At 35.6% G+C, this 20,243-nt stretch overlaps 1 protein-coding gene across 1 annotated transcript in view; it reads left to right on the top strand.

Moving 5' to 3' along the window:
- Stk32a (serine/threonine kinase 32A) overlaps positions 1 to 20,243 on the top strand; it is an 84,709-nt gene that overhangs the window by 10,258 nt on the left and 54,208 nt on the right. The window contains exon 3 of the mRNA XM_027927890.2: positions 14,870 to 15,043. Within this exon, the coding sequence (XP_027783691.1) occupies positions 14,870 to 15,043 (174 nt within the window). The remainder of the gene's footprint in view (positions 1 to 14,869; positions 15,044 to 20,243) is intronic.

Genomic DNA, 20,243 nt, shown 5'->3' with positions numbered 1-20,243 from the left:
GGGCTCTCTTAGGTGTGCCTACCGAGATTGCAGATTTCAAATTGGAGTTTTTTAAAATGGAGTTGCTTAGGCTCAGGCCTAAGGCAGTCCTTACAGCTATCCTCACTATGACCCAGTTTGGTGAATTGTAAAGTACAATCATGGGATATATATTCAAGAAGAAGATTCTTGGGGGAAATTTCACAAAGACATACATATTTGAAGTCACTCATTTTGAGATAGCTAACACTTTTGAGGGTTTATTATTTTTGAGGTGCCACACTAAACTATTACATGCATAATCTCATATATCTTCAAATACATTCCTTTAAGGTAAGAATTAATATTTATTCCTCTATAAAAATGAGTAAGATGATGGATGACTCATTCCATTCCTTGCCAGAGCCACAAAACCAGACAGTCATGGCAAATTTGTATTTCCACTCCCCAGATTCTCTGAGACCCTCAGTATCAACTTTGATTTCATTTTAATCTTACTTACATAGGTATCATTACTTTTACAACTTTAAAACCATACATTTAAAAAATTAAATATGACTGCAAATCAATTAAAAAATTTTTAAATAGTGATTTAACTTGATAAATGATATATTTGAGTGAAACAAAAATCACTACTTGTCCTTTAATATAATCTAGTCTGAGAAAAAAGTTATGTTCTATTTCTGCTTCCCTGAAAGAGTTTCAATGGCCAGGTATCAGAAATAGGGATGATAGTAGAGGCCCTGAGATAAGGGCAGAGTCATGAAAGATCAAGGCATTTCTGAAGACCCAGTTGGCCTGGTTTGGCTGGAATCACTACTCAGTGAAGGGAGGCTAATTGCACTAACGTGGAGGCACTGGAGGAGCATGAAGGGCAGAGTAAGAATCACTGTTTGGTAAATGCTGGGAAGTCTTCCCATGCCCTGGAATTCTCAGAGTTGTGTGCCTTAGTCAGTAAAGAAATTAATTGTCTTCTTGGCTGGAGAGGCAGAGGGGTGGACAATCCAGGGTGCCCAATGAATGTTCTGTGTCCACTCTAGAGAAAAGCTAACCAACAAATGTGACTCAGCACAGGTCGTCCCAGCCAGGGTGCCCAGCCATCTCTGAATCACAAGTGACCATTTCCAGTCCTATCAAGGACCCCACCTCACCAACTTGGATTGGTCTCTCTGTACTTATCCTATTATTGTCAAGGCGCACAAAAACTATTAACTTCTAACACTTAATTTTTCTTTTCTGGACCCCTGATAAGCTCATGGGTAAGTCTGATTTAATTGTTCCTCATTATGCTCTGAGTACGTGTCTTGGCTTTTCCTTTTATACGGGGAGCAAGACAATGTTATTCCCCTTTGGCTGTTTACTGTCTATCTTATTCTCTGAGGTAACTGTCTCAAGAGATTTCACAGAAAATAATGAGAGCCAAATTTCCCCCTGGAAAGTCTTTACAAAATAACGTCTCCAGAGTCAGAACACATGAGCTGACAGGTCAAAAAAATATTATTCAAAGCTGTGTCCAGAGAAAGGTCAGTCTTCAGAAAAATCAACGGTGACATCAGAACATCAGAAAAGTAATTTGCGAACCTGTCCTGTGACTTTAAAATGTCACACCATCTTTTCCCTTGTGTGAACTTTAGATTTTGGTACATTTTGCTTGAGGCTATAGTTTATGGCTTGAATCCCACAAGTATATATAATACTTTCTGTGAGGTTTTCTTGATCCCTACAATAAAATTTAGGTCCTTCTGTTAGTGTCTATCATACCACTCTATACTTTTCTTTCATAGCTCTTACCACATTTCACAACTACATATTTCTTGTGTAAATACTCATTTATCTTTTATAGATGGCTGGCGTCAAGAAGAGGAAAACCATGACCTTGGTTTACTCCTTTATTCTCAGTACCTTGCATAAGGACAGAAATAATACATACTTGTAAACTGGCCATTGAATAAACAAGTGCCCATTATATACCAAGCTGTAAGTCCAGGGTTCCTGATGGATACAGAGATAAGCAAGGTACAGAATCCTCCAATTACTCAGTTAAGTGAAGAATTCTGGTAAAAAGAATATATATGAATGATGCAAATACAGTATAAATGCAGTGCAGCCATCTACTGTGAGGATCCTGAAATGTTGTATCTTAGGGAAATTTCTTGGGTGCTGTGGAAGTGCAGAGCAGGAAGACATTGAGGCTGACATCTCGTTTATGTTTGGCAAGGACAGACCAGGAAAGACTAAGAAGAGAGCAGATAAACTCAGATCAAGAGTCTTGTGTCTCTGAGATGATGCCAAAGTTTCTCCTTGCTAAAAGGAAGTTTCAGCGGACATTTATTATAATTGTTCCCTGGTAGTTCTCTCAGTTTCATTCTATCCACTGCTCCCCCCACCAAATCTACCTAAACTCTAAATTATCCATGTGTGTACATTTTAGCTTCTAGGTGTTTAATCTTAAGAAGCACCCTAGATACACAGGAGTGAGGTTGTTGACCTGTGTTTTGAAGAAGGTATTTAGGGTGCATTTTATCTTTAGAGAACTTTGTAACACTACTTATGAGACAGAGAAGTAAGTACTCCTGAAGTTCTTACTGAACTGAAGTTCTTACTTATACTGAAGTTATAAACCTCTGGAAATTTGACATATCCCAGAGAGGGAATGTGGCAACATTACCACTGTCATATATTGATGGGAATGAATTCAAAATGATATGCACACTGTGGAGATAAATTGACAATATCTGTCAAGAAGAATTATACCTACCTTTGCTTTCTGTTTTAACAAATTTTTGTCTTAGCAAACTCATTTCTAGGAATGTACAACAAAGACTGGCCAGAATACAAAAGACATATTATGAGGTTTTCATAATTATTTGTAATAGCAAAAGCCTGGAAACAAACTGAATTTTCATTAATAAAGGACAGTTTGAGTAAACACATGATATACTTACACTCTGGCACCACAGAGATGGGAAAATGAATAACAGATATCTCTATATACTATTATGTCTGCTCTTCAGAACATACTGTTAACTGAACAAGCAATGTGACTTCAAATATACCTATAGATTCTGCACAATCTCTATCCAAATTTTAGCTGGCTTCCTTGCAGAAATTCACAAACTGATCTTAAGATTCACAGAGAAATTCAAGGGATCCAAAATTTAAGAAGTTCATGGGATAGTTAAACAATATTGAAAAGACATGCCAGAGTTGGAGGACTCACACTTGCCAATTTCAAAACTTACTATATACTCACAGTAATCAAGACAGTATTTATGTGATACTGACATAAAAATAGACCAGAAACAGAATTGAGAGTCTAAAACCTTCACAACTATAGTCAACTCACTTTTAACCAAACTATCAAAGTATCAAGGAAATTCAATGGGGGGCGGGGGATAGTATTTTCAACAAATGGTGGTGGGACATCTGGATGGTCAAATGCAAAAAGAAAAAGAAATTGGGCCCCTACCTCACAACATAAAAAAATGAAAAATAAATAATAGACATAAATGTAAGAGCTAAATGTATAAAACTTTTAGGAAAAAATAATAGAAGTGTTTTTTTAAGACCATGCATTAGACCCTTTTTTCTTAGGTTCTTAGGTATAAAATAAAAGGGACAAGTGCTTAAAAAAGATGAACTGTACACCATCAAAATTAAAAACTTTTGCACTTCAAAACCATTATCAAGAAATGAAAAGACACCACAGAGAATGAGAGAAAATATTTGCAAATCATACATCTGAAAGGGATATTTGCATCTAAAATGTACAAAACTCTTCTATAACCCAATAATATAAAGAGAAGTAACCCAGCTTTAAAATCAAAGAAGAATCAGAATAGAGATTTATCAAAAAAGATAACTTCCCAATAGACATGTGGAAAAGATATTCAACATTACTAAACATTAGAGAAATGCAAATCCAAGACCCAGTGAGATTCATGCTCTTTAGCATGACTACTATTTTAGAAATGGAAACTTACAAGTGTTGGAAAATATGTGGAGAACTTGGAATCCTTGTTCATTGCTGATGGGAATGAACAATGATGCATCCATTGCAGAAAACAGTTTGACAATTCCTCAAAAAATTAAACATGGTGATGCATGCCTGTAATCCCAGCACCTTGGGAGGCTGAGATAGGAGGATTGCAAGTTCAAAGCCAGCTTCAGCAAGAGTGAGGCACTGAGCAACTCAGGGAGACCCTGTCTCTAAATAAAATACAAATTAGGACTGGGGGTGTAGCTTAGTGGTCGAGTGACCCTCAGTTCAATCCCTGGTACAAAAAAAAAGTTAAATATGGAGTTACCATACCAACAATTCTAGGCATATACCCAAAATACACCCAAAATAATTGAAAGCAAAGACTGGTACAGATTCTTACACACCAATGTTATTAGCAGCATTTCACAATAGTCAAAGGGAGGGAACAACCCAAATATCCATCGGCAGATTAATATATAAACAATATGTAGTATATACATACAATGGAATATTATTCAGCCTTTAAAAGGGATGAAATTCTCATGTATGTTATCACATGCATATACTTGGAAAACAGTCTGCTAAGTGAAATAAGCCCAACACAAAAGGACAAAATGCTTTGCGTTCACTTCCATGAGTTCATTTGTATTTTTATAAAGTCTCAATTGCTTTTGGAGGATTCCAGGAAACCAACAAATCATTTTGAAAGGTGGTAAGTAAAGGAAAGATTTAAGCATTTATTTTACTATTCATTTATAAGCCTCAGAGTAACCACATAATTGATGAAATCAAGATTCTCTTTATAAAAGTACTCCAGATAAAATATGAAGGAGAAATGATAGAAATTAAATTTCACAACTCTAAGGAAATTTTGGCATTAGGCAATAATGATTAATGTCTGATACTACCACAAAACAGACATCATTGTTTACCTCCTGGTAAAAGTGCCCAATATCATCTGTAGTCTTGCCAAAAAATAAATCCAACTTGAATCTGATCTAGCCACAATTTTCATAGAGTATAGAGAGTTTTAGATTATGTAGCAAGTCATGACATGAATGCGATTTGCAAAAATACCAAGTGTTGGAAATACTATAGCAAAAATGATTTGGTTTATTCAACAAAAAATATCTAGGAGTAAAAGAAATTTGGTCTGGGAATCTATAGGAAAAAAAAAGATTTAAAAATCATCTTGTTTGAATTTATCTATAGGACACAAACATTTTATAAAAGCTTTTTTTTTTGATGAAACATTTGTACAATAATCAGAGAAATGTGAATATTAACTGTGAAAACCACTAGCCTAGATAATTTATACAATTTAGAAGCTCATTTGTCTTTGTTAGTTCTTTTCCTGATGAGGCAACAACATATATTGTATATGAGTAGAAGGAATATTTTTCTTATATTTGTTTGACTTTTAAAATATAAATAAAAGAGAGTTATAATCCAATCATCTAGATAACTAGATTTTTGCAGAAAAGTTTCATGCACATTGCAGCATATTTATGAAATATATCTATTTTTATTTTGTATTTGTGCATGTATTGTTTTTAAAAATATCTTTTTTAATATGCACTGAGCATCTTCATATATTACCACATACTATAGTATAAATATTGTTTTCTTCCCTTTGCCTTCATAATTTAATATCTTGGAAATATTTTAAGATCAGAATATAGATCTGCCTCTTTTAAGGAATTGCTGTATAATCTGTAGCATGAATTTATTTGCATGGTCCCCTACTGATGGGTGTATAATTTTTAAAAAATATTTATGTGATGTAATAAAAAGTGTCTTTACACGTACATCCTGGCATACTTTTCAAGTATATTTATAGTGAAAATTTCTTGCAATGAAATTACAGAGTTTGAAGTCTTTTTTTTTTTTTCTTCTCATTTTTGATGGTGCTGGTTGGTAGTCAAACCTAGGGCTTTACATTGTGCATGCTAGGTAAGTTTTCTGCCACTGAGCTACACTTCCAGGCTGTCGTGTGCTTCTATTTATTTATTTATTTACTTACTTATTTATTCATATATGTCAGCGGAATGCATTACAATTTTAATTACACATATAGAGCACAATTTTTCATATCTCTGGTTGTATGCATGGTGTGTTAACACCAATTCATGTCTTCATACATGTGCTTTGGATAATAATGATCATCACATTCCACCATCATTAATAACTCTATGCCCCCTCCCTTCTCCTCCAACCCTTCTGCCCTATCTAGAGTTCGCCTATTCCTCCCATGCTCCCTCTCCCTATCCCACTATGAATCAGCCTCCTTTTTCTTGGAAAATTGGGAATGGAACCACCATTTGACCCAGATGTCCCTCTCCTCGGTCTATACCCAAAGGACTTAAAAACAGCATTCTACAGGGACACAACCACATCAATGTTATAGCAGCACAATTCACAATAGCTAAACTGTGGAGCCAACCTAGATGCCCTTCAATAGATGAATGAATACACAATGGAATATTACTCAGCAATAAAAGAGAATAAAATCATGGCATTTGCAGGTAAATGGATGGAGTTAGAGAAGACAATGCCAAGTGGAGTTAGCCAATCCCCAAAAAACAACTGCCAATGTGTGCTTTTTAAGGAGATAGTTCCAAATTGTCCTGAAGGAAGTGTCAGCAAATGACCCTCTATCCAGGGCATACATGAGTGCCTGCCCATTTTCCCACATTTTCCCAACAGAGACCCTCACCAAGCCTTGATGGAGACGTTCCTGCTTGCATACATTAATGGGTAGAAGTCATGAAACACTTGCTTAGAGTGTAAATTGCCTCCCTCCAAAGTCATAGCAGAGAGAATTTGGGTTGTTATCTCAACTTTGTTCTCATGTTGTCCAAGACATTAACCTTTCTTGTACCTCACAGTATTGCCATACTGTGGTACTTCACTTAAAAAAAATAATGAGTATAGTTTGTATAGACTGTTGAAATCTGACTTCTGCAAATAGGTTTTCTGTGTTATGGTGAATTTGATGAAATAATATTTTTAAATGAATTTCACATTAAATGTACCTTGGGAAATTATTACAGAACCACAAAGAAAGAAGTATAAAGAGCCCACACTCTAAAGAAAAGTTTTAAGATTTTAACTTTGTGCTTAACTAATAGGTCTGTGCACCCTAACTTCTTCCTTGGCTCGTCCTCAGAGATCTCTCCTTGGGAGGGATAATGCTTCTCTTAAGATGTGAAAAGCCTGCTGTGAGCACTCTCTGATCAAAGTCTGAAAAATGCAGTTTCACTGTTCTGTAGTTTTAGTAGCTAGGACAAAGTTGGTTCTTAAAAACAGACTAAAAATCAGAAATGTACCATCATGAGAATGAGACTACTCAGAAGGCATATAAATTAAATTTTGAGAATTGAATTAAAGGACATTTAAGTAATTATCTTATTTGCTGGAGAGATTTATTATGAGCTTTGGATGCTGTTTATCACTGAACTTCATTGACTATTGTATGCTCAGCCTGTGTGTTAAGTGCAGGGTTTTTGACACAGTACTGGCTCCACAATTTCCTAACATGTAATTCTTGAACAACAGTTTAGCCTCTCTACACTATGATTCCTTTTTTTTTAATGTGTAATGTCTTATAAAAAATGTAACGACTTCATTGAGGCATCTTTTACATATCATAAAATTAACCCATTCAGAGTATACAATGCAAAGAGCTTTAGTAATTTTGTTCAGTGATGCAATCACAATCACAAATCAGCTATAGAGCCTTTTCATTTTCCCACTAAGATCTCTCATCCCCATTCACAGTTAATTTCTACTGCTACCTTGAACCTTAGACAACCACTTATCTATTTTCAGTCTCCATAAAATTTGCCTTTTCTGGTAATTTCATGGAAATGGAACTATAATTTTTAGTCTTGTGTAGTAGTCTTGTGTCTGGCTTGCTCACTTAGTATGATGTATGTAGGGTTTGTGCATGCTGTGATATGTATTCATAGAGTTCCTTCATGTCTAATGCTGAATAGTAGTACTTCATTGTAAAGATATACCATATTTTGTCTTTACACTCATCAGCCAATGAAACATTTAGTTTCTCTCTAATTTTTGGCAATTATTAGAAGGATGTAATGAGCATTTGTGTGCAATTTTTAGAACAGATGTATGTTTTCATCTTTTGGGGGTAGACACCTAGGGGTAGAATGGATAAGCAATATGATAGTTTTATGTTTAACTTTGGACAAACTGACAGACTATTTTCCAAAGTGACTGCAGCACTCACATTCCACCAGCAATGATAAGGGTTCCCTGTTCTCTATGTACTAGCCAACACTTATTATTGTCTGTCCTATTTAGTATAGCCAATCAGGTGGGTGTAAAATTGTGGTTAGTTTGCATTTCTCTTGTGACTAGTGTTGTTCAGAATCTTTTCATGCATAAATAGTTTTAAGTAAAATGTGTTTCCCATGTTTTAGATTGGGTTATTTGTAATATTACCAAGTTGTAGTTCTTTGAAACTTCTGAATATAATCCTTTATTATTTATGTATTTTGCAAATATTTTCCCCACTCAGTTCCTTTCATTTTCATTTCTTTAATGAAATGCAAAAGTTTTAAATTTTGATCCAAATCTATTTATCAATTTTCCAATTGACTATGCTCTTGATATTATATCTGAGAAACTTTTACCTAATTCAAGGTCTCAGAATTTTGTCTTATTTTATTCTAAAAGCTTTATTCATTTTGCAATTACACTAAGTCTATGGTTCATTTTCGTTAATTGTAATGTGTGCTATAGAAATCCACGTTCACCTTTTTCTTAAAAAATATTTTTTTAGTTACACATGGACACAGTATCTTTATTTTGTTTATTTACTTTCATGTGGTTGAACCCAGTACCTCTGACGTGGGAGGCAAGTGCTCTACCGCAGAGCCACAATCTGTCCCATTGATTATGTCTATCCTTTTGCTAACGCCACACTATCTTGATAACATTTATTACATTTAGAAATTTGGAAGTGAAAATTCCTACTTTTTTCATTCTCAAAGTTTGATTTTTTGATTTTTTTTTTTTTTTTAGTTTTTGAACTATGATAGATGTTTGTAATTTTCTTATAAATTTTAGGATCTGCTCCTCAGTTTGTGCAAAAAATTAGATTTAGAGATTACATTGAATCTATAGCTCAGTTTGGGCAGAATTGATATATTTGCAATATTGAGTCTTCCAATTTATGAACATAAAGTGTTTTTCCATTTACTTATATCTTCTTTAAATTTCCTAAGCAACACTCTGTAATTCTCAGTGTATAAACCTTCTACATTGTTTTATTAAATTCATTTTAAAGTATTTCTTCTTTTTTGATATTGTTGCAAATGTAATTATACCCTTAATTTCATTTTCATATTATTTGTTGCTTCGATAGAAATATATAATTGATGTTTGTATATTGATATTGTATCCTGTAACTCTATTATACCTGTTTATTCGTTCTAATAGTTCTTTTGTGATTCCTTTATGATGTTTTATGTGAAGAATTCTGTAGTCTGTAATCAAAGGCAGTTTTACTTCTTCTTTTCCAACATGGATGTCCTTTATCTTTCTTTCACTAACCCCTCTAGTACTAATAAAAAGTGAGGGCAGATGTTTTTACCTTGTTCTCAACATAGGAAGGAAGACATTTGGTCTTCCTTCATTAAGTATGATGTTCTCTGCAGGGTTCATTGTAGTTGTCCTTTATAGGGTGAGAAAATTCCACCTATTTCAAATTTTTTAAGAGTGTTTTCCTTTGTCAAATGCTTTTTCTGTGTTTATTGAGATGGTTGTATGTTTTGTCCTTTATTAGAAAGTTATATAACATTACTAGGTTTTCTAATATGAATCCTCCTTGGTCATGGTATGTAATCTTTTTTATATGTTGATGGAGTTAGCTTGCTAATATTTTTTAAGGGTTCTTATTATTAACATAAGCGGGGTAAATACTACTTACCTTATAGGTTTTTGGAAGTAATTAAACGTAATAATGCACATGAAGTACCTAGCATGGTGTCTGATGCATAGTAAGAGCTAAATTAATGGGAACCATGTTAATTATGCCTTTGACAAAAGTATCTTCATTTAATTACCTCATATAAAGTAATAGGGACAACTTTATAAGATAAATTGATTGGGTTAATACCATAGTCCTGTCACATTTGAGAGTGCCAGAAGAAAGGTAATTGTAATCGTAGCTAACATTTAATCATTACTTCCTATCTTACAGACACTATTTTAAAGCCCTTTATAAATTGTAACTGACTTCATTTCCCAACAACCCTATGAGGTGTATGCCATCATACATGAAAACACTAAGGGCTTACAGAATTTGCTTCAGTAATAAAGAGGTTAGGGACTGAGCTGGGATTTGAACACAGGCAATCATGCTCCAGGGCTAAGTTCTTTAACACTGTGCTATGTGTCACACCATGTGCTAGTCACTCTACAAACATTATATCTACATTTTGTACATGGTGCATAAAATTATTCCCAATGTACAGATATCCACTCTTGACTTTCAGTTTCCTCTAAGAGATTTGCTCCAAATTCACATGTGTGATATGAGATCTGTGTGAAGCCTTTCCATTTTCCTTAGGTATATTTTTAATTGGTTATATCCTTGATGAATCAATCAAGTCATATTTCATAAAATTTCAGAGCTTTTAGAGTTATTCATGCATTTTCTTTTGCTTTGCTAGATGGGAATATCAGAAGTGACTCTTGATCGGGTACAGTTTGAATGGGGATTTGGGGAAACAGTTACAATATGAAGTAGATTCTTCTTTTAATGTCTTGGTTTTCAAGCTTTTTGATTGTAGTCCATAGCAAAAGAATGTACACTTTCATCACAACTCATTAGATATTCTCACAGAGACACCCTGTATTCACAAAAACAAAATTTCATAAATAATATTTACTCTTATGTTAATAGCATTATCCTGTTATTCAGTGTGTTTGCTGTCTTTTAAAAATATGCTTGTCACAATGAATCAAACTTGAAAAATCCATCATTGGAGAATATTGTAGATTTCTTCCAATTCTCAGAGTAAGATGTGTCTCGAGATGGTTTCCATAAGATAGCTTGAAGCATATGAGTGACTCTCTGGACTTATTTGAGAACCATTTGATATCTAAAAGTAGAACCTAAAAAACTCACCCTCACCCAAAGCTTGCTTCTCTTCTTCCTTTCTTTAGCTCATTGGTCAGTTTATTATTCCCCTCACTCCCACATTTTGTAGAGTCTACATTTCAGGCAGTGTGCAGGGTCTGAGTCATCAGTTTCAGGAAAAGCAAACATGCACCCTAATGGCCTTGGAAGAGGAGTTGGTCTGAAGGCATATGGGAAGATATTTCCAAATTATGATCAGTTTTGTGAATAAGATATATGTAGTTGATTATAACAGACATATTCAACTTAATATGAGTGTTAGAGAAGACTTCTGAGTTTTGAAAGATGAGTTGACAATACCAGGCCGTGGATAGCGTTGTGAGTGCAGGCTTAGGGCACAGCACAACATGGGCTTCCAAGGCTGAAGGTGGCATGGACTGCCAGTTGAAATGAAAGGAAAATTTTCAATTTAAAGTTGTAAAGATAAACAGGACCAGATGTAATAGGTCCCTGTCGTCTATGGAAAGATTGAAGAGTTTTTGGAGGATGGGTATTATGCTAAAACTCACAATTAAGAAGTGTGGCTGCAGTGTGGAGAATAGATTAGAGAGGTCCAAGTTAATATATATGTATATATAGAGAAAGGGGAGGCTGGTGTCGGGAGTGAGCAAGCATAATCAGTATGCTGTTGCTGTGGTCTGGGTCAGCCATGATAAAAAGAGTGTGGAGTAGGCTGGTGGTCTTTTGTTCATTTTCTCCTTTTTTACTAATATACTTTGCAATAAATTTCAAGTGCAATGGTACCAGAGTTGTTAATTTTGGAGCTGTCAACTAAGAAATAGATAAACCATGATATAGCATGCAAAAAAAAAAAAAAAAAAAGTTACATAAATATGACAACTAAGTCTAGGTGATAAATTATTGAGGTACAAAGAAGCTCTTACTCTTTTATCTGAAATAAATCAGATTATGACATGAATCTGAATATTCTAGGTATCACCAAATTTTGTTACCGCACATATTTTTTGTTGGGTGCAGTTTTGGAAAACAAAATATGTATCTTCTTCTTCTGAGAGCTAAGTATCTGAGATGGAGGGATTCGGGTCTGGTGTGCTTAAAAAAATTGGAGATTTTTAGCAGCCAAACTTGCTTCCATGGCTAAATAAGTTTATATTTATACTGGCCCCAAGGGAAGCATGTTGCCTCTTGCCTTGGCTTCTTCTTTCTTTGATTAATAATCTCCTACATGTCGGGACACTGTTATTAACTTGTTACAAGTAGCTCCTCTATCAGTTTATTCTTCAAATTAAAAAAAAAATTGCTTAAGCAAAGTCTCAGTAAAAATCTTTGCTCATTCAGGCTGAATTTAATACTCCCACTGTTCCCCTGTAGAGTTTAGTGGAATGAAAGGAGAGAAATCCTCTGATCTGTCACCAGGTTGCTGACCCACACCTGGGGACTTGAGACAATTAATAGCAGGGAGAAGGGAACATATCAGACTTGCTCTGTGAGCTGACCCAGTCTGGGTCGTTTGTTTCACGGACAGCTACTTATGCTGTGGCTAGCACTCTCTTTTTCCTCCTTTTGGTAACCAGCCCTCACCTACTGCACCATTCTACCTCATCTGCCACCCACCCCAACAACTGCTCACATCTCATGAGCAAGCATGCTTCCTGGTGCTATAGCTGAAAGAAGCCTAATGTCCTGGATGTGATTATTTATTTGTCAGCCCAATGTTACTTACTGGAAGACCTGTAGAACACAATGAGCATAATCCATATTGCTGCAGTTGAAAGGATTGCAAACCAAGTTGCCTAGACCCAGCAACTTTCCCATTAGTAAAGATGTCTAGCCAGTAATTACATGGAAATGAAAGATACATTTTTCTAAAAGATGATACCAAGCATGCATATTTCAAATTTTTACAAAGTACTTTCTGTGTTTCTAAGTTCCCCCAAAGCATAATTTCTGACATCTGTGTGAATCAGTTTTCAGAGGTAAACAAAATTTTGTTTTGTTTTGAACAAGGAAGCATAGGGACTATTAATCTTCAATAGAATGTGCCCTTTTATGTTAATGCTCTACTGAATTCCTTGCTGCTTTTTTGTTGTTGCTGCTGTTTGTTAGTAATCCCCTCCTTCTTCAGAACAATGAGAATCATAAAGTAGAAAAATGTACTAAGTATGGTTGTCCCATCAATGATATCCTAGCTATTTCCTAAGCAAAGAATTCATCACTGGGAATTGATGTGCATCCCTGTGTACTGTTTGCAGGCACTTAATTCTTTAATTCAAGTAAAACTTTAAAATATGATGTAAGTGACATTATGTAAAAACAAAAATGTCAAAACAGTGCTGATAGAGAGAATTTCATTGTGACTAGAAATCGTGTCTGTGCTTTGAGCAAAACAGAGCAAATCATCACATAGGAATGGGTTTTTACAGGAGGCTCTTTGCACAAAGCAGAGTCTGTTCTCCATTCTGCGTGTCTCATTTCCTCTTGTAGGCCCTCTGCCTCATGCTTCTTCAGGTGGGAAGCTCATGTTTGGACATACATCCTGCTTAAAATCCTGCAGTGACTCCCCAGAACCTACAGACTCATTTATGTGCTCCTGTCACGGGGCTATCTTCTCTGCCAGACTCATGCTTCTTGATCAATACCTGTTGTTTGAACAAATTCAAATAGTTTTCTTTTCCCCACCCACTGAGGTTCCCTCCCCCATGTGTGCTTGAATACATGCTATTTTCCTGTTTCAAAATTCACTTTTGCACCTGAGGAAAACCCTCTGGCTCTACCACTTGTTTGGTTTCCGACCTTATGCAAGGCACTTAAACTTTTACTGCACCTTGATTACCTTGTGTGAGAGTGAGACCATGACAGTGATGTGGGGTCCAGCTAAGGAAATGCTTTCTGAGTGCTTCAGAGCCAGCTCCATCACAGACACTCAGCAAAACATCAGGAGATGTTACCTGGATTTTTTTTGTGTGTCAGTTTTATTAATCACTATCTCTCAAAATTTAGCTCAGGTTTTATCTTTGGTGAGAAACTTGCCTTAAATCCCCATCCCAAAGACTAAATTATTTTCTTGTACTGTTCACCATACTTTTATTGCTCCTTTTTTACAACAATCTTTTTCTTATTATTAATATGGACATGGTTTGTTATCATATTGGTGGGCAGCAAAGTTGTTATTATGGAAAAATGGGCACAAGAATGGCTTAAGGAGGCCTTGTAACTCATTTTTATGTGGACCTCCTGTGACAGTATGGTTAGGATATGAAAAAATATGTAGATTAAGGGGGCTCTCCTTATTTCCTGGGTTTTATAGTGATGTAAACCAATTAATGAGTGCTTACTATATGCTGAGCCTGATAATAATATTATACTTACCCTATTTGTTCTTCACTATGATCAAATATGGTAGACATTCTTATTTTCATTTTCTCAGGAAGAAACTGGAACCCAAGGTCATGGAGTTTGTGATAGACCATTTACTCCCAAAGTCTGAGCTCTCAGCTCAAGAACATTCTGCTGGGGCTGGGGATGTGGCTCAAGCTGTAGCGCGCTCGCCTGGCATGCGTGCGGCCCGGGTTTGATCCTCAGCACCACATGCAAACAAAGATGTTGTGCCCGCCAAAAAAACTAAAAAATAAATATTAAAAAATTCTCTCTTTCTCTCTCTCTTTAAAAAAAAAAAAAAAAAGAACATTCTGCTCTGATCTCTAAGGTCTCCTTTGCCTCTGGAATTCCTCAGTGTGTAAAGATATTTGATGCTTCCTTTTCTAATGCCATTTCAGGTATTCTTTCCAAGATGAAGAGGACATGTTCATGGTGGTGGACCTCTTACTTGGTGGGGACCTTCGTTATCACCTGCAGCAGAACGTTCGCTTCCAGGAAGACACAGTGAAGCTCTTCATCTGTGAGCTGGCCATGGCCCTGGACTACCTGCAGAGTCAGCGCATTATTCACAGGTCAGTCAAATCCCAGGAGACAGCCTGGAACTAAATGCACAGCAGAGAATCTATAACCTGATGCATTTCAACAAATCCTGCAGTGTTCATTTAATTCATGCAACAGTCCACTGATGATGGTTAATTGTCCCCATTTTGCAGATTAAAAAAAAAAGCTGAGCATATAGAGCTTAATTTGTTTAAGAACACAGTAAATTACAAGATGAGAATCAAGGATTACTGGTACTTTGTTATAACTAAGCCTAATGGAGAGGAGAAAAGGTGACATGTAGGAAGTTGAATACCTAATGAATTAATTTAAAAAGAAGTGGAGGAAAGAAATAGGATGGGAAGAGAGAAAATTCTTTGGGGACAAAATTTGTCATGCCCCCTGTATTATGCCCTGTATATTAAGTCCCTCTCTAACATGTGTACTGCAAAAAGAAGCAGCCAGAACAATGTTTCCTGCACTTGGGGCCTTTGTGGTAAGAAGACACATGAGCAACACAAGAAGATATAAACCCACAGGGGTGATAGGGAGAAATGGATAAGCTTCACCTTTGTAAAGAAATTAGTAGTTTTAATGATGATTTAATATGTGGTATCCCACTTGATCTCTAAAATAATCTGTGATAAATGATCAGAGAAGAAACAGATAGACCAGTATTAACTGTGAGAAAACCATGATTAGTAGAGTAATTATCACCCAGGCATATTTATAAGCAATGTGAACCTAATCATCAAATCAGCCACAGATTTACTGAGACTTAGTATGTGCCAGGCACCACTAGGTACTTTACTACATCATCTTATTAAATCCTTAAGCCTCAGAAAGGACTCCATATTTCATTATAGTTTTCCCATTTTACAAAGAAACTGTGGCTCATAGATTTGCCAGATTAACAAATGGTACTGCCAGGATTTAAACCTAAATCTCTGACTCTGAAGTCAGAGCTCTGTAATACCAATTTGCATTAATTACACATATGAAATACATGCTTTGAGTAAAAAATCAGCACATTTAACCGCCACTGTCTTCTCTCATTTTGTAAAAAATATCTCTGAGTTTTTAGGCACAATTATATGTTATTTAACAGAAATTTAGCTGGATAAAATATTTGACCACCATCACTTGATATTTATCTATAATTTACCTGACTTAGTACAGAGTCTTCATGTGAAGATGTAGCACCACATCACACTTTGTATGCAGGCACCATGAACAAATCTTTTTTTTTTTTTTTTTTTTACTTTGACCCTAGACACTTAAGTAGTTGTTTAATTTTCCATCTTTGGAAGAGTCTATTTGTATTGGAAATGTGCTCAGGCAACAGTTAAATGGAAAGCAGACCAGTTAATCAGGCAGGATCTCGGAAATGAATTTGCACACCTGGTGTTTTGTCAATAACTGGAAATCTTGTTTGCAAGCTTTCTCTTTCTCCTGTCCGGGCCCTCTGGTCCTTCATAGATCTTTCTGAAGTCTATGGAGTCCCTTCCAGAACCTCCACACTCATTTATCCTCCCAAAGGTGCCAGTCACAATTGGGCTGCTGACATCAAAGACATCAGAAAGGAGACAGTGACCATGAGAAGCCTGCAAGGCCTAAGACTGCCTTCTGGCTTGCTCCTTGCTCTGATTTGAATTCATGCCTTCTTTCTTTAGACTTCATTTTCTCTGTTATCACAAGTTAAGATGCTCTGAACATTTTATCTTGTATTCAAAATGATATTTCAAGAAGATTTCAGGAGGGAAGAAGAAAACCAGAACACTTGATACAGTTTTCACTCTCAGGAATTTACCAATATCAAATACTGTTTTCTCTCGGCAATAGCCTCAGAGGAAAATAAAATATTTGGGAATCAACCTAACAAAAGAGGTGAAAGACCTCTACGATGAAAACTAGAGAACCATAAAGAAAGAAATTGAAAAAGACCTTAGAAGATGGAAAGATCTCCCATTTTCTTGGCTAGGCAGAATTAATATTGTCAAATGGCCATACTACCAAAAACGCTATACAGATTCAATGCAATTCCTATTAAGGTTCTGATGATGTTCTTCGTAGAAACAGAAAAAAGCACTCATGAAATTTATTTGGAAAAATAAGAGGCCAAGAATAGCCAAAGCAATCCTCACAAGAAAAGTAAAACAGGAGGCATCACAATATCAGACCTGAAGATATACTACAGTGCTATGGTAACAAAAACAGCATGGAACTGGCCCCCAAACAGACATGAAGATGTGGTACAGAATAGAAGACACAGAGAAAAACGCACATAAATACTAGACAAAGGCACCATAAACATACATTAGAGAAAATATAGCCTCTTCAATGAGTATTGTTGGAAAAACTGGAAATCCATATGTAATAAAAGGAAGCTAGCCCCATCTCTCATGCTGCATAGAACTCAAAGTGGATCAAGGACCTAGGCATTAGACCAGAGACCCTGCACCTACTAGAAGAAAAAGTAGGCCCAACTCTCCATCATATCAGCATAGGAACCAAATTCCTCTCCCTCATTCTTTATTGCTTACATCATCTTTTTGCCATGTAAGTCAGAAACCAAGGTTAACTTCCTGTTCTTTGCCCTTTACATACTCATAGGTCTTACTTAGTGTCTGTCTTCAAAGGGCCTTTTTGTACTAAAATGTCTCCTTTCTAGGGCGAATTAAAAAAGAAAACACAGTGACATTTTGAGTGCTGTGTTAAGATAATGAGACATCCTTCTAGGGTCAAAAATGATTCAGGAGTATTTCTATTGCCATACTCTACCTCCTGTGAGTGATATTTTATAACCTATCATAGCATCTTGTACCTCTCCTGAGGAGTTCTGACCTTTTTGGTGTATAATTACTTAATTCATTTGTCTCCTGTAATAAATTGTAAACTCTATAATTTAAGCATGTGTGTGTAGCTTTCCATTATAATACCAGGTTGTGTCAATTGAACACTGGCTGAATCACATGCATGATTGACTAATAGTCTAGGCTTACAAATAATAAAGACAGCTTTAAAATACAGGACATTAAGGCCAAAGATTTCAGACCTACCATGGTCTTTACATTGGGTAATCATATAACTTACATTTTAATCTAAGGTAGTTCTGAAAGCTAAAGAGGGTGCTATTATTGATGCTGGGAAGACAATCAAAACTCCTTAATTTTCTGGGCTATTCAGGATGTATATCATCATTATCCAGGCTTTTCATGACATCAGTCCACATAGACATTTAAATTCTGATACTAGATATCAATTTGATGTGATGTCAGTTTGAAATGGTGTCAGATGGCTTGAAAAAAAAAAACATGTACACAGTAAAACAAGCAGTACTCTTTATCTAAGGTACGATAATAATGGTGGCATTCTGAGGCCAGGGCTCATGGAGCAGGGTTAAAAGCAGATAGAGCAGTATAGAGGAGATACAGGCTTCTGAGTATTAAAGTCTCCTAACAAAATATTTCTTTATTATCACAACAAATATTTATTTATCTAAGGATGTTTTATGATATGTAATAAAAATTTTTCAAGGGAAAAATTAAAACCTTCAAAAAATAGCAAAATTAATACTGTTTGATTGAGATAACAAAACAATGTATCTTTCAGTTACTTAGAAGACTAGATTGTAAAACACACCCTGAGTTTCATAGCAGATGAGTAAATGAAAAAAAAGAATTAATTCCTCAGGTGAGGAGAGACCGATCTACCACTGCAGATCTAAAATGTGGGACTTTTAGCTGTGCGTGGTGGCCCATGTGTATAATCTCAGCATTTTAGTAGCCTGAGGCAGAAGGATTGCAAGTTCAAAGCCAGGCTTAGCAATTTAGCAAGGGCCTAAGCAACCAGTGAGATCCTGTCTCTAAATAAAATACAAAATCGAAGGGATGGGGTCCTGGTTCAATGGTGGATCACCCTTGGGTTCAATCCCTGATGATGATGATGATGATGATGATAATAAAATGTTGAAATTCTGAAGTTCAGAGGACAAACTATTTGGCCTCTGGACATGGCAGAAAATTTCAGAATTATCTACAAGAAGTAAGTGAATGTGGTAAGGGGCAGGAGCAGCAATACACTGCACTTTATTAAGGGCTTCCTGGATATCAGCTACCCACTAAGCACTTGTCAGTAATTTCCTTCATTCTTCCCACAACTGCAGGAGGTTGATGGTGTTGTCAATGAAACTCTGGTTTTGAGAAATTAAGTATCTCACCCAAGGTGGCTTGGCTAGTAGGTAGAGTGAGGTTCATTGAGGAGAGACAGAGCTCTTAACCACTCTGTACCCTACTGATGTTGAGGGCTTGAGAGGTCTTTTACCCAAAGGGAAGAGTGTAGTCCATGTAAGGGGTGCTAAATAAATGAAAGCATTCACTCAACTCCCTGTGGTAGCATAGAATGGGCTGTTTTAACTTTTTTCTCACATTGGTTTTTCTGCCAGCAATGTCTAGCTTATTTTTCTAAAATACCATAGGTCCTGTTTTTGACATAAGTTCCAACTGTGACAAAAATAAGGATTTGTTTAATTTTGTTTGCAGATTTTTTAATGTACAGATTTGACTTTAGTGTTTTTAAAATATGTAGAATGTTCAGGTAATTTTCATCAACTTCAGAATCTTTTCTATAGTTACTAAAGGTAGACCTTGCATAATAAACATTAATTTTGAATTGTACAAGTAGACAATTTCCTTGTTAGTCAAGGAGTCAAACATTTTTGTGTGAGCATAGTTTGAAAATAAGTCTGACTTTCCAAAGTGTTTCCAGTTTTTAGTTGAATATCCCCCTTTGCATACATTAATCAGTGAGTGAAGGCTTTAAAACGTGGACAAAGTTATTATTTGCTTTTATTAAAAAATAAGAAAAACAAAATTAATTCCTCTGAGGATAGTACTATTTGATTTGATTGCCACAGCATCCCTGATGAATAATCTGATGGAAACTAATTATTATGGTTCAAAAACAAATTTGTATTCATTCCCTTGTCAGATGTTAAGGACTCGATTATAATTTTAAGATAATGAGATGAATTGTGTAGGATCATTATTAGTAAGTCATCTTGGATCAAAATACCATACGAGTAGATGGTTGACTGTTTTTCTAAGAATTACCCCACTCTAATGAAGTTATAACTCATCATTTTCTAAATCTCTATAGGAATGAGATAGAAATCCAACTAGGCAATTCATGTAAATAATTGCAGTGCAACAGAGACAATTGCAAAAATTTTAT

This window comes from Marmota flaviventris, chromosome 5 (genome assembly GCF_047511675.1).
Source record: "Marmota flaviventris isolate mMarFla1 chromosome 5, mMarFla1.hap1, whole genome shotgun sequence".
In the NCBI taxonomy this organism is placed as follows: domain Eukaryota; kingdom Metazoa; phylum Chordata; class Mammalia; order Rodentia; family Sciuridae; genus Marmota; species Marmota flaviventris.
This window is presented reverse-complemented; position numbering and strand designations above follow the sequence as displayed.